At 39.4% G+C, this 14,159-nt stretch overlaps 1 protein-coding gene across 5 annotated transcripts in view; it reads right to left on the reverse strand.

The window, feature by feature from the left end:
* The window catches only part of nrxn3a (neurexin 3a), a 142,841-nt gene that overhangs the window by 70,858 nt on the left and 57,824 nt on the right, over positions 1-14,159 (reverse strand). For all 5 annotated transcript variants that reach the window (XR_007114580.1, XR_007114579.1, XM_047610501.1 and 2 more), the window contains exons 6-7: positions 8,785-9,086; positions 5,113-5,274 (exon numbers count right to left, since the gene is read on the reverse strand). Coding sequence is in view for 3 of the 5 variants with exons in the window: in XM_047610501.1 (XP_047466457.1) it covers positions 5,113-5,274; positions 8,785-9,086 (464 nt within the window). In the remaining 2 variants the exon portion in view is untranslated. The remainder of the gene's footprint in view (positions 1-5,112; positions 5,275-8,784; positions 9,087-14,159) is intronic.

A 14,159-nucleotide genomic window follows, 5' to 3' on the forward strand; every position in this document is an offset into this window, starting at 1 on the left:
ACTCCATGGAGTGTTTTTCAATACCAAGGCTGCAGTGTGCGGTTCTAACCACGGGGTGGCAGGATTTCCTTTGTGGAAGGTGCAATCTGGTTTAGTCTCTCTGATTTATAGGCTGACTGTGCTTTTATATATTGATATAAGTGAAATTTAATTAGGGGGTGTTTGTATAAAGAGTAGAGTGCTGTTGTGCCATTTATTTTGTGCTTCTGCTTTCACTTTGTAGTCGTAGGGATTTGAATTGTTATCAAATATGCATTAACATGCATTTAAATATGGGCAGATCTTATAAGTTAATACAATTAAACAATATGTATTTGTATTCTTTAACCAAATACAAATAATACACTCCTCCTCTACTGAGTCAGCTCCAAATATGGATTTGGAGGCGGATGCCCTCTCTATTTTCAAGGTTAGACTTAAAACTTGACTTAAATTGCTTATCTTTTAAAGTTATACTTTAGGCTTGCATAAGTTACACTGAATGTATTTGTGCTTTTCTTCTTCTGTCCTCTGTTTCCATGTGTGCAGTTATTTCTGGCTTCAGAACTCCATGATTCTGATATTCTTTACCAGCTCTACTAATTTCCCCGATGTTTAATGTTCTGCACACCTCTTACCTTTTTTCCCCTCTCCTGTCACTTCAATCGGTCCAAGCAATCTAGTTCTGTCGGAGGCTCTGCCGGCTTTAAAAGGAGTGTTCAAATCATTTAATATATCATTATTCAGCATGATTTAATATATTTTTTTGTCATGTTGTTGTCGTCCAGACTAAATACATAGCTCACAACAAGATTATGCTTAATGATGGGATTCCAGAGAGAATGACTGAAAGAACCAATAGGTGCTTTTATTATTACAAGGGACTTCAATCTCTGCACCGTGCTACCATCATCATGCCACCAACCTCCAGCACTCCGGACAGGCTGACCACCATTGTTCCGTTTTCTCTGTTGCACTCTGTCCTGTTGCCACTAAATTCTTTTCTAACTACAGAGGGACTCAATCCTGCAAACACACTCGTTTTTACATACAGGGGTCTGAGCTGGACCAGCTTCAAGACGATAGCAGGAAAATAGAAGCAATACTTTTTCATATTGTTTTAAAGAATGTGGCCTTCACATGCTAATAAAAGCTTGTCTTTGGTGTGACCCACATGGTGTAGTAGCAGAAAAGCATCTTTGTAAACTGCAAAGGGCATCAGAAGTCAATTCTACAGCAAAATTATGATTTTATTATTTTGAATGTCACTATGTGACTGGATTATTATTACTGATCCCTGATTGGGAATGCAGCTTTTAATTGTCACAGGTGTTACAACTTGTAATGCTAAGCAATTGCATCTATTCATTTGGGGTTCATGTGATTTACATGTAAAATTATGCAGGAATATTTTTAAATTGTAAGTCATAAAGTATATAACTAGTTTCTATCATTGTAAACAATTTAATTATAGAAAGCGAACCGTTTTACTACTGGAAGACAGTGACAACAACAGGCTCATATTGTTGCTCATGTTCTGTGTTTCGTCTGTGAACTCATCCTTTGGGCTTCTTTGTTGGCTACAGTACACGGGCACAGCTAGACTCCTCCATGTGAGTGGTTGATGGAGGTGTAATGACAACGACAATTACAGCAATTATGTGTTATTGTAGGACATTATGTATTTTGTAGGTTCTGAGATGTAGGCTTTCTTTGTAATTGCTGGCTTATGAAAGGCATCATAATCATGGGCCAGCCAGTCACAGGAGCTACCAAGGGCAACCAGTACCTGGTGCCATGGTAACAAAACATTTATCCATAATGCTGCTCTGTGGATGGCGAGGACAAGAGCATTGGCAGCAGGCAAATTAGCCTTAATGGCAGGGAGTGGAGGACGAGAAGGTGCTGGACAGCAGACAGACGGAGAGCTGGTGGGTGCTCCAGATATGTGGGTGGGTGGGCCTGTGATTAGGAGGTGGGCAGAATGCATGAGGGAGTATGTATGAGCATAATCTTTCTGATAGTTATTGAACAGCGTGCATCAGTGAATGCCAGTATATGTATACAGAATATTGTGTGAGGCTATAGAGATTACAATGCAATCAGTGTTTTATCTCTTTAAGATTTGATGCAGTGACATTTGCTTATGCAACATGACGTTCAGTCTCTTGATTTCTCTTAAAACAAATTCATTAAATGCGTTGGAATGAGTTGGAACAGTGTAACAACCAACCAGAGCAACAAATCAAAAGGCAATCTCGACCAGTTCCTTGGGTACTGTTAATTGTACGTACTTTAAAGTCTTTTTTTTTGGATACATATTTTACAACAGACTCGATAGCAGGCTCTAAACAGCTGACAGTTCTTACTGCAGCCATTTTCTTATGAACTAATTCAACTCCACAGAGCTCAGATGAAGAGATGACTACGCCAGTACTCCTCTGTCCATCACCGCATAAAACCTGCCCAAATGATTGGATTCGCCCTGCAGAGAATCAGTTCTCAACAGAGCAACAAAATATTTATAGGCTGGGAAGTTGGTCGAACTTCCATCCTATCTGGATCTCCTCCTTTTAGTTTATGTACAGTACATTTTCTACTACACTACAACCCATTTGGTAGGTGGCTTAAATGTGTCATTTATTCAAAACTGAATGAGAAAAAGAAACAACCAGTGTTTACGTGATGAAGGCAATGAATTAAGTAGTGGGCAATTGTAAACATACAGCACTGTACAGGAGAAGTAAATTACATTCATTCATCTTGTGACAATATAGTGGGAACCTGGGGATTCATATTACTTAGACATGGCCCATGTCCATTCTCTGATGAGTCACAACTGTTTTGACACAAGGAAGACCTGTACAATATTAGGCAGGCGGCCATAATATTATGCCAGAACAGTGCATGTTTTTATTTACAAGTAAAGGTTAAACACACTGTTATTCAAACTGTCCAGAACATTTCAGGGCAGTAGCAACCACTGTATCTCCATTAGAAGTAATTAAGCCCAATCATAATGACTGCATCCAATCTTTTAAATAAAATGTTTTAATGTATTAATATTTAGAGTGAAAAATTTGCATTTTCACACCAAAATGTTGAAACAAAACTGATATGTTCAGCTTGTCATGATGAGGAAATAAAGGACCCAAACCTAATGTGCATGCTTTGGGGTACATGTTTCTGATTATATGTGGATGTGTATGTGTGTCCGTGTGTGAGGGGTGGGTGGTACAGGGAGTGGCAAACAGGCTCAGCATGGCACAGAGCAGGAAGTAGGCCAGAGGGGGATTAAATGGCTACTGCGCCACTTCCTCCCTGTTCCTTCAGCCAAATGACTGGTTGTGCACGTGTGCGTGCGTGCGTGCGTGCGTGTGTGTGTGTGACCGAGCCAAGCCCCTGCTGTCACACTGCACTTGACTGGCTCCAGCTAAGTGCTAAGGTATGACATCATCACATTGATGGAACAATGTTTATTTTTGTGTATTTGTTTGTGTAAAGGTCTGTGAGTGTGTGTTTGTGTGTATGGCTTAACACAGTGGGGGAATTCTCAAAACTGGCACAAGGAATGCAACATTTTAGAAAAGTAAGTTGTACTTGGCCTTTTTTGCAGCATCTCCACTGAGATTTAATGGCACGAAAATAACAAAACTACCATGAAAATAGTTTCCAATTGGAATCCTTTACATTATTACATCTCATTTTTATTTTTTTTTATTTATTTAGTTTTTTGTATCTCTGAACTCTAAATGACCCCAGATTTCTGCATCAGCAGGCACTTTCGCAGGGCCATGCAAACCTGTTTTACTACTAGTGTATTATGCTCCAATATTTACTCATCATCACAATAAAATAGTCCAGTGAATTTAATGCATTAATTCCTCTCTCAACCAGTAGAAAACGTTGTGAAAAGGTGATCATGCGTGAAAAATAAATAAAACAAAAAATACTGTGACATACCGTGATACCGTCAGAAAAAGTGAAAAATACCGTGATATACATTTTTGACCATATTGCCCAGCTCTACTAATACTAAAACATAAACATAGAGCTGGTCTAAAGAAAGTGTTTTCACTCAACTCACTAAAATCCACCACAATATAATCGTTAAATAAAAAAATTATCAAACACAATGATTTCTCCAATTCGGTACTGTGGAAATGCACAGAGATCACAGTACCAGGTCACATTTGGGAAGTGGGTTAATCAGGCTCAAAAAGCGATGGAGACATGATTTTTTTTTTTATTATTATTTAGAAATGCACTTTCTTGAAGTTTCTGTTTTAACTCCTCTCCTGTTAGCAAAGACTTACCTGTTTGCCACCTAAATGAGGCAGGAGCTCTGCCTGTTTAAGGTTTGGCCTTAAAAAAAATGAAGATTTCAGCTCGATAGCTTGTGCGCATGATTTGTTTGTTTGTGTCGTCTGATCAGATTCCAGTTTTTATCAGCAGTTACTTCCTATAAATGTACACACCTTTTTATCATTCTGTTAAACATTAGGATGCCAGCTCAGTGGGACTTCTTGATGCGTTTCTGTTGCACTTCCAGAGCAACTGCACAGCTCTTAAAACACAGTCAAGCCAAACCAAAAAGGTAACAATAATTATAAAAAAGACATTTTAGTCACTTCTGTCTCTGACTGCCACTGATCTCATTGGTCCCATTTTACACACTGCAGCAAATAAGCTGCACAGTCAGTAACTAATACCTGAGACTAGAGACCAGCTGGTGGAGAACATGGAACAAACAGAGGCTAAACAGGCTTTTTTTCTTCTTTTTTTTCAGAGAAGGCCAGTGATGAGACTGACTAAGCCAACTTTTGTCTAGTGGACAAAAACACAACTCCAATGTGATCATGGTATTGTTCCCTGTCAGGCCCGAAGGGACTGGGCTATTTCTTACCCAGTTTCCATCAGAGCAACTTCATGTAGACGCCCTGTAGTCTATCCTCCATATAAATGACCACTTAATGGAAGAAAACAAATCTCCAAAGGTAAATGTAAAAATATTTGAAATCTATCAAGAAAAGGGATCGAATTTAACAGAAGACAAATCATAAATGTAATATGCTAGCTGCTGACGTCACAGCATCATCCAAAATACTATAAACAATGAATGAGGTACTCTACCTCCTTGAGACAGCCCATGAAGTTGTTGCTGACAGGAGATCCAGGCAGGTCAGCTGTGCTTGGGCTTCCACCCACATAGAAGAAGTCATCAGAGCCCAGCATGGTGTAGTCTTCCTGGGTGTAACCCGTAGTGGTCAGGATCCCATCCACAGATATTGTCACCTGAAAGTGAAGCATGAACAGTGAGGGTGCAAATAAAATATTTTTTTCTTAGATTTTGAGACAAGTAGATAGACTACAGTGTTGTTTTAGAGCTCTCTGATTGAATTATGAATTTCTGACCCTGTGATATCTTTATTTCAGTCATGGATCAGACAGGACGTGTAGAAAGAAAACTTTCCAGCATGTGATTTTCTTTAGTCTTTTAATTAGCAATGCTATGATATGAATGATCGATCAATCAATGTCAAAACAACAACAACATGAATCAGAAATCATGTTCATGTTGCACTTGAAATGTAAAAAATAACATAAGTAAAACATGTAGTGTTAAATGTTATTTAATGGTTCAATAACTGAAAGGAAAGAAGCTAAAAATGAGACTATGACATGCAGGAGCAGACGGAAACACTCACAAACCAGTGGGAAGAAGTGAAGACTTACAGATGGGTGTGTCTGTGAAGGTTCTCAGTCATCCAGGTCATGGTAATCCAAAAAACCTTGAATATTGAATATTATTCAACGCTTTTTTGGATTACAGATGGGTCTTACACTAAAACAAATGCAAACATGCAGGACACAGAGAATGTGTGTGCACACGCACACTGTAAGACATCAGTCTAGTAACTGTTCCGGTCTCAGCAGCAGTGCAGAGTAACTTCTTGCATTCATTCAAGTGCTGCACATGAAGAAACTATTTAGGCACTTAATTTTATGCTTATCTATGCTTCTTAGACTTTATTTTTCTCAAATGGTAGAAATACTGTTGTGTCATCAGTTAAAGACAAAATGGTGAGCAGTCACAGCTAAAGGTGGAGCATGCTCTTGCTTCTCGTCTGAATATTCACTTTCCCCTCAAAGCAGACTTTCTCTTTCTTTATACCTCATCTGGCCACATGTGGTCTCAAGTGGTCACACATGTTGTTTCTACAAACAATCATATGTCGTTTTGGGATTCAGGTGTGTTTGTTTCCAACAGTAAATGTCTATTTCTAATGCTGTTCTGTTGTATTTTTCCAAGTGTGTCCAATAAGTGTTTAATCGCTCAGCCTTGGGGTGTCAGTGGAATTGGTAGCTGTCCAGTGTTCTCCCTGCAGTATGGGTTGCTTCATATTTTCACACTGAGTAGAATGAATGAAGATGAGCGGCTGTCAGGAAGAATCAGTCCACGCTAGAGCCATGCACACAGTTTACAGTTCACGATTGTCAGAGCTCAGGTGTGGATTTGTTTATCTTTTTGGTTGTAGTGCACTCCAGAAGTGTCCACAATATTACTACCAAAACGTATAACAAGATATTCTGAGATGAACCAGATTATGTAAAACCCCAGTGAAGGAAGTCATACAACTGACTACAAAAGAGGAAGAGGCGACAAAGGAAAGCTGAACAGTAGTGTGATAATCCCGGTGAAGGACAGTAGGACACTCAGAGTTAAGCAAACGCAATGAATGTCCTTGTTCTCAGAGGAATGGCATCTTACTGTACAGAAGAAAAAGAGGAAGGGAAGTACACAACAAACCAGAAAATGACAATAAGAATGATATCTACCATACAGTGGAGTGTGTTAACCATAGCGTAGCCCATGCCTGTTTGCTTTGCAGAAAGGTGAGGTAGGTAAGACATGAAGTTATACGAGTGAACAGTGGGTTAGTTATCCAATCAGCAAATCAAAATAAAGACAAAATGAGCGATGTGAGACACAGGACAGTTAAAACAATTGATTGGCTTTATTAAGCCAAGAACAGTTGCAGCAGACAATGGTAGTAGTTTAGATGAGGAAATGGAGGCAAATGAGTTTAAGGTAAATCAGGGCAGACCTTGGTTTACTGCACCAAAGAATCCTGAGGTAAAGATGTTTATTGATGCTCATCTTATTTGTGTGCTCTCAATCACAAAATGCCGTAACAAACACATTTTAGTTGGTCCCATGAGTTGTGTATGTAAGCCTATCTGTTTTTAGGTTACATTGCTTAGCTGCAACAATTATGGTGGTCTCCTATTAGAAGAGTGGCAAAGAAGATACTAGAACATTTAGATTTGCCAGTGAGTTGCAGTCTTGATGCAGTAATCTCATTCATGTGAATATAGTTTGAACAGTGTGCAATAAAAGCTAGGCGTCTTTGTCATTGTTGGGTATCAAATATTGCTCCACTGATGTTTGTAGGCAACTGAACACAATTATTTCCATTATTTATATTGAATATATTATATTGACACAACAAGCATTGAACATTGATTAATTTCTTTCCAATGTAACAATGCCATAAAGTTTTATGTTGTACTCTTATAACAGCCCGTTGGATACTTTTGACTCCATGTGCATTTCTTTTCAAACAGGATAATTATTTTCACATTCAAACCCTCTTTATAAAATGTAGTTTCTATTGAACACACAAGGTTAATGGGAAATTGTGTAACATGGAGATCAATGTTGGGTAATCAGGACATCTAGGGTGACTGGATGCCCCTCTGCCTGATCACTCCATAAAGCATCTTTCCACGGGTAGATAAGAAGAGAGAAAGACAAAAGAAATTATGAAATGCGCAAAAACCTCTGGATTGATGGAGAAAGAGCTAAAGGAACAGACAGGCCAGCAAATTGGTCCTCAGAGAGGATTTTACAAAATCATAACACAGAAAAAAAAATTCTATTGCAATATCTGTAGCATGGTTGTACCTGTGATTAGCACAGGCAGTTGTTGTAAACCATTTAGAGTTTACTAGTCTACCTAAAGTCCCCATAGGTTGAGACCAGTAAACTTCAAAACATGTTAATTTTCAGGTGGAGCAATCTGTAAGGCAACACATGTAGGACCACAGCATTTATACCATAGACTGTAAGAAAAATGGAGGTCATGACTGCTTCTCAAAAGTGAAGCCGACAGAAGCAGAGCAGGAAAAATAAAATAAAAACAAAGCGCAATGAATAGTCCACCATTTCTTTATAACTGGTGGATGTAGACCACAGCGCTTTATTGACGAATGCAAATGACAGTGAGTCTAGTGGAAGTTAGGACAGGTCACTGAAAAAGCAGTTCCACTTTCAGATAGTACTGCACAGACTTCAAGGCATCAAACTCATAACATGGCATATCCCTAGAATACTCATGTCATTCTGACCAATGGGAAGAAGTGGGGGCATCTTTGATTTAAGCTCTCGGCAGCATCTTAAACTGGCACCAATAAACCATTTGGGCAAATAGAGCAATGCCACTGATCAAACCATCTTTACAGTGATAACCTTTGAGAGACAGAAGTGTTGACTTTACTCTGTTATGTACAAAGTCACAATACAAAACTGTCTGCTTAGCAACAGAGGTAAGAGCTTGGTGGCAAGCTCACTGACAAGTAGCAATCCATCAGTCAGAAAATGCCACTGGTGCTGCCAAACAGCATACTCAGATTCCACTTCTGTAGATAATCATCAGTACCATTCATTAAGATGTGACTAACTGCTGTAACTAGCCACATTATACAGTGTTTGGTATAATACTCCCCATATCTGTGCCTTACCTGCCGGAGGTTACGGGTCACTTTGACATCATGCCATGAGTTGTCATTGAACTTCCCAGTGACTGGCTCCACAATAGCTTCAAAGGCACCAGAGCCCAGGTTGATAACAAGGGAGACTGCTCCATCCTTCAGGGCCAGGTTCACATAGTCAGCTGACTTTCCTGTGTGAAGAATAAGGCCGTTGCGCTGCCACGTCTTGAAGGAGAGAGTAATCTCGTCGCTGCTGCTCTGGATGGGGTTTTGGGAGAGATCGTAGCAGAAGTACTCCGAGCCTCGGAAAGTGGCCACATTCTCTTCCCTTGCTGTAGTGAAAATAAAAAATAAATAAATAAAAAACATGTAACAACGTTATGTCAGCCTTCAGACACCATTATCAACATGATATGTTCATGTTAGGAATAAAATATAGTACATGCCAGTCAGTGTACATACACAGAATACTGCCACTGCATATGGTCCTCAACTATTCTACTGATAAGTCGCTTTTGAAGAAATGAACAGCACTAAATTACCAACACAGTTTGGTATGTGATCTGCTGTGTGACTGACAGGAAGGCAGGAAGGCAAGACGATTTTAAAACTTGTTCAAAAGATTACAAACAATCACATAATATTTCTGGTCTTCTGTTGAGCACATTAATGACAGCAGACGCAGGAGCAAGGTGTCCTGCATTATGAAGCACCCCACGCATTCTGCATATGGACCATCCCCCTCCCCTCAGGCAGAAGGCTATACAAAAGCCAGAACATCAAGGCTTATACTCAGTTTCTTCTCAGATGCTGGTGCTTCTCTGTTCTTTTTGACCTAATACAACAATATTAAGTTATTTGGTTGTATTACTGTAAATACTGTTTTTATCGGATGCTGCTGGAGCTGAGTCACATATTTCACTTATCATATGTCAAACTTGAACTACAGCATGCACAAAACAAAAGTTAACCAGGGAAACAGTCATATCTGGTGGACCGATCAGTTTTGTTTAACTGGACCACACCAGTGCTAAGCCACCATGCTTGATATGCCTGTAGACTGTAGCAGACGGTATCTGCAAAACAGATCATCTAAAGTGGCACTTCAGCACTATGTATGCTGTCAGGTTTAATGCCAGCGAGCCTGCACGATCTGATCACAACCAGAGAAATCAACAGCTGTATCATTGCATGTTTCAGGGAACCTTGGTAAGGCTAAGAAACCATTCGCTGATGTTGACTTGATTACAACACGCACAACTGATATGGTTGAACTCTGTTTGGTAAACACATATTTTTAAAAGTGTCTAAAAACAATAATGTGCTGTTATGTGATTGAGGTATTTAGCAAACCGAAAATCCCTCTCTGTCGCTGTTGAGGTGAACGTGATTGCAGATGTTTTGCAGAGAGTTGTCTTTGTGCGGAAGCTGTTTGGACATTTTGCCGATAAGAACACTGTTTCAAAATCTGCACTCTGCACTGGTGGTGAGCAGAGGTATATCAAGTACAAAAGTTGGCACAGTTAGCTATGATCCTGGCGTCACAACCAGGTTCTGAAATGATCAGCAGCTGTAATTGAGGAAAAATGGGTAAAAGTAAATTCCTTATTATTATTATTAATAGGCACATTATGTTTGTATAGGGAGGGAGAAAGGCCAGGCATAGGCAAGGGTTGGCAGCGAGGGTGGATTGCCCGTGTGCGGCCGGTGGAGGTGGGTTTTTGTGGATTCGTGGCAAAATCCACTCTTGCTCTCCTGTGGGAGCTGGGCATTTGTGGGAGAAAGCAGGGGCTCACAGTAAACTTCTAAGGGCTTCTAAATGTGTTTTGCCTCAGATCTTGGCACAAGGGATTGTAACATTGTATCCTGTGTAATAATAATGACTACAACATGGTTTACGCATTTTCATTTACAGAATTAAAAATAACTGAGGAAGAGCTATTTTTTATTATTTTTTTTGACCCTCAAAACAGGCTTTGTGGATCCCGACTTTACTTAATATTAGTATTAGGATACTACTTCAACTACTACTACTAGTAATAATACTGCCCTAGGGTAAATTACAGTAAATGGAAACCCAAGTATATTATGTCAAAGTGCAACACATTAAAAAGAAAAAAACTTTGCATCACTGTATAATTTGTGTAGAAAATAAGAGATTCTTGAAATGTGAAACGTGAAAAGAAATATTCTGCATGTGACAGAGAGGAATGCGGTGGAAGCCACAGAGAGCTATCATATCACAACATCAAAGGCCTAATCTTGCCGACGAAATTGCCATTTCCTGTCAAATGGACGGCTTGCGACACAGAAGCTATGCTTGTGATCAGACAGAAAGAACCAAAGATGGCAGGGTAGCTACAGAGAGTCTGACTGTATTTATGACCTTGGTAGAAGGGAAGGAGAAAACACAGGAGAAAAAAGGGAAAGTGCTAAAAGGCGTGGAAGAAAGGGCACAAGAGAGCCCAGGGATAACACAGAAAAATGGTCCAGTCAGGAGCTGCTATCTGTGAGATCATCTTCAATTAACTCGCTGTCTCTTAAACAAAAAACACTAGACTCTGGGCCCAGCCAGAACACAGCACAATCTAGCAGGCGCCAAAACCATGTGAGTGCAGTTTTCATGTGTTTTCATGGGGGTGTTGTGTAGAAATAAAATGGCCACCACTTTCATCTGCTTAAAACAGAAACCTCAGGCATCTGTTCCTCAAAGGCGACTTCATCCCACACAGTACAGATCACTCCCAACTCTACATGCATTGAGGCGAGTGTCCTGTTTGCTTTGGTGTGTTGTTCTGAAGCCCCTGGAAATAAGATGTGAAAATGAATCGATCAATATCTCTGCAAGATCCATTTAGACAACTGAGTTAAGCTCACATGTTCTGAGCATTTTTGCCATTGCTACATTGCAAATCATCAAGCTTACCTCCTTTAAAGTATCATATAAGTCATACTGGGAGGTTACTGTCTTGTAGTGGCATAAATCTAAACATATGTCGAGCTCCTGGATTTGGAAAGTGTATTAAAGTCTCCTTGGACGGAAACCTCTGTAAAGTACTATTTCCAGAGCTTCCATGGGATTTGTGCCTGGGCTTTGGACGTCTCTGTATTGGCTGCACTTATCCAGGATTGGTCAGAATTGAGGGAGGACATGTGCTGGCCCCAAAGCATGATGCAGTCAACACTATGCTCACTTTATTAGCCAGGGTTTGAGTAGTATCTGGTGTTTGCCAGGGCACAGAAAAGACTGAAAGAAAAGTGTCACTGTCATTTGGCAAATCCCAAACTTACAAATTCTCTTCTGCTGTACTCTATCATAAAGGCCTAATTGTACATCTAATGCTGTTGGGATGGTTAACAGATACCAATGGATTTTTTAAGCTTTATCAAAGTAACATCACAGACCATCGCCATCTCACAGATTTTATCAGTTTGGCTGCATGTCCAAGTCTAAATCTAAATCTTGGTTCTTCCAAAGGTCTTCAATTTTACAATTATTTTTTGCCAATGTGTTTCTTGGAAAGCTTTGTTTGGTTTCTGCCCTCAGACACAGTGGAAATTGTGCAGTAACAAGGTGGATGGACAATATCAACATATAAAGTATAGATGTACCTTAGGTTACGCTAAATATTTTTCTACTTATTTCGCCGTTGAACTCCCACAGCATTTTCCATCTGCATTTAAAATGAATAATGAATGCATAATGAATGGAACACACACTTACTAAGCTGTGGGCTCATAGTTGTGCAGGTTGACAGAACTAGACTGGGCATTAAAAATGCAAAATGAGATGGTACAACAACACAGGAAGGCTACGGTCACTCAGAATGGTGCATCATCAGTCCCCTTGGCTAATGGTATGACATTAGCAGGAGTATGGGAAAAGAAAAAATATGTGGTGCTCTAAAAAAGATGGAACCTCAAGGGTCTTGGAAGTTTAAAATAAACCATAGAGAAACATATATCTAAATAGTAGAGATGAGAATCATATGTTAAACAACAATGACTGATGTGCTGCCAAGTACATCATCTCAAATACCTCTACTGGATTGGCTCTGTTTCTTAATAACCTAATAAATGACATCAGCTCGTAACTATAATGTGGAAGAAAGCATTGTATTCATCAAAATATAGAAAACAAAGAGCAGTTTACTCCTCTCTGTCAGGTGGAAGATACTCAGCACCACCAGTGGTTTATGATTTCAGAAAATGTGCAATATTTAGGTTTGTGGCCTTATATCAAGAAACCGCAGCCTGTATGAAGGTGGCAGAAATGGCAGAAACTTTTTTCAAGGATGATTTCTCTCATTTTAGGTAGTTAATACAATGGTGAAGTATGTTCAAGTGTCATTTTTTCAGTATATGGTCTGAACCACTGTGACCTCTCAGTACATGGGCCTTTTTCTCTCTGGGTGTACTCTGGTTTATTGCACACAATCCCAATACATGCATGCAAGTTCACTGTTGATTCTGAATTAGCTGCAGGTGTGAGAGTCTCAATGCCCCATTTACCCTAATATGGGCAGACAATAAGGCATTTAAACATTAAATTATTCATTATCAAAAAGGTGTCTGAGTGAATGTATTTGTGGTAACAGTGGCAGTAAAAAGCTTCTGTGAATTTTTATTTGTGTTCACACTCAAAGTTTTGAACTTTATATAATAATTAATGGCTAAAATATTCATACAAATATTGTCTAAAATGAGTTTCTTGGTATATGAATTTCTGGATACCAAAATCAGTTATCTGACACAATCCTATTTGCTAAAAGGAGATGCTTTTTTCTTGAAGTGCAGATGAGTTGACACAAATGACCAAACTGTCAAAATGCATTATGAGTAGTCATGTGAACTCTTCTCTAACAGAATAGCATGCAAAGTGTTGAGTTTACACAAGGAGGAAAGCCAAAGGTAGTCTGTTTTCCAATCTGCTTTTCAGGCCTTTGGAGCTGAAGTGATAAACAATACAGTTTTGATATGTCAGAAGGTATAAAGGATTCACGCCCACTGGACAACATCAGCTTACTGTATAGTAGAAAATAATAATAACACATAATCACTACATCATTTTAAAGAAAGGATTTTCTGCTGTCTACCATCAATCTTTTGGGCTGGCAAAGTCAAACCGCATCTTATCTTCAACATGGCTCCCCCAATGTGAAAGCTTCCCTGCTTCTCTCCCCATCTACAGCCCGCTGTGAGGAGAAACAGCTTCTTCTTTGAGCAAGAGGAAACGTGCGAGTTCATCCATGTGGATGTTTACCTGCAGGGTTATAATTAGAATGCTGCCCTGCTTCAGGTAGGCAGACACATTTAAGTAGAAAGCAACCAAAAGGTTGAATATTTTGGAAAAAATAGAAGCTGTATAATCCTAAAACATACAGTATCTGAACATTAATGTTTTA

Source organism: Mugil cephalus, chromosome 17 (genome assembly GCF_022458985.1).
Source record: "Mugil cephalus isolate CIBA_MC_2020 chromosome 17, CIBA_Mcephalus_1.1, whole genome shotgun sequence".
In the NCBI taxonomy this organism is placed as follows: Eukaryota; Metazoa; Chordata; class Actinopteri; order Mugiliformes; family Mugilidae; genus Mugil; species Mugil cephalus.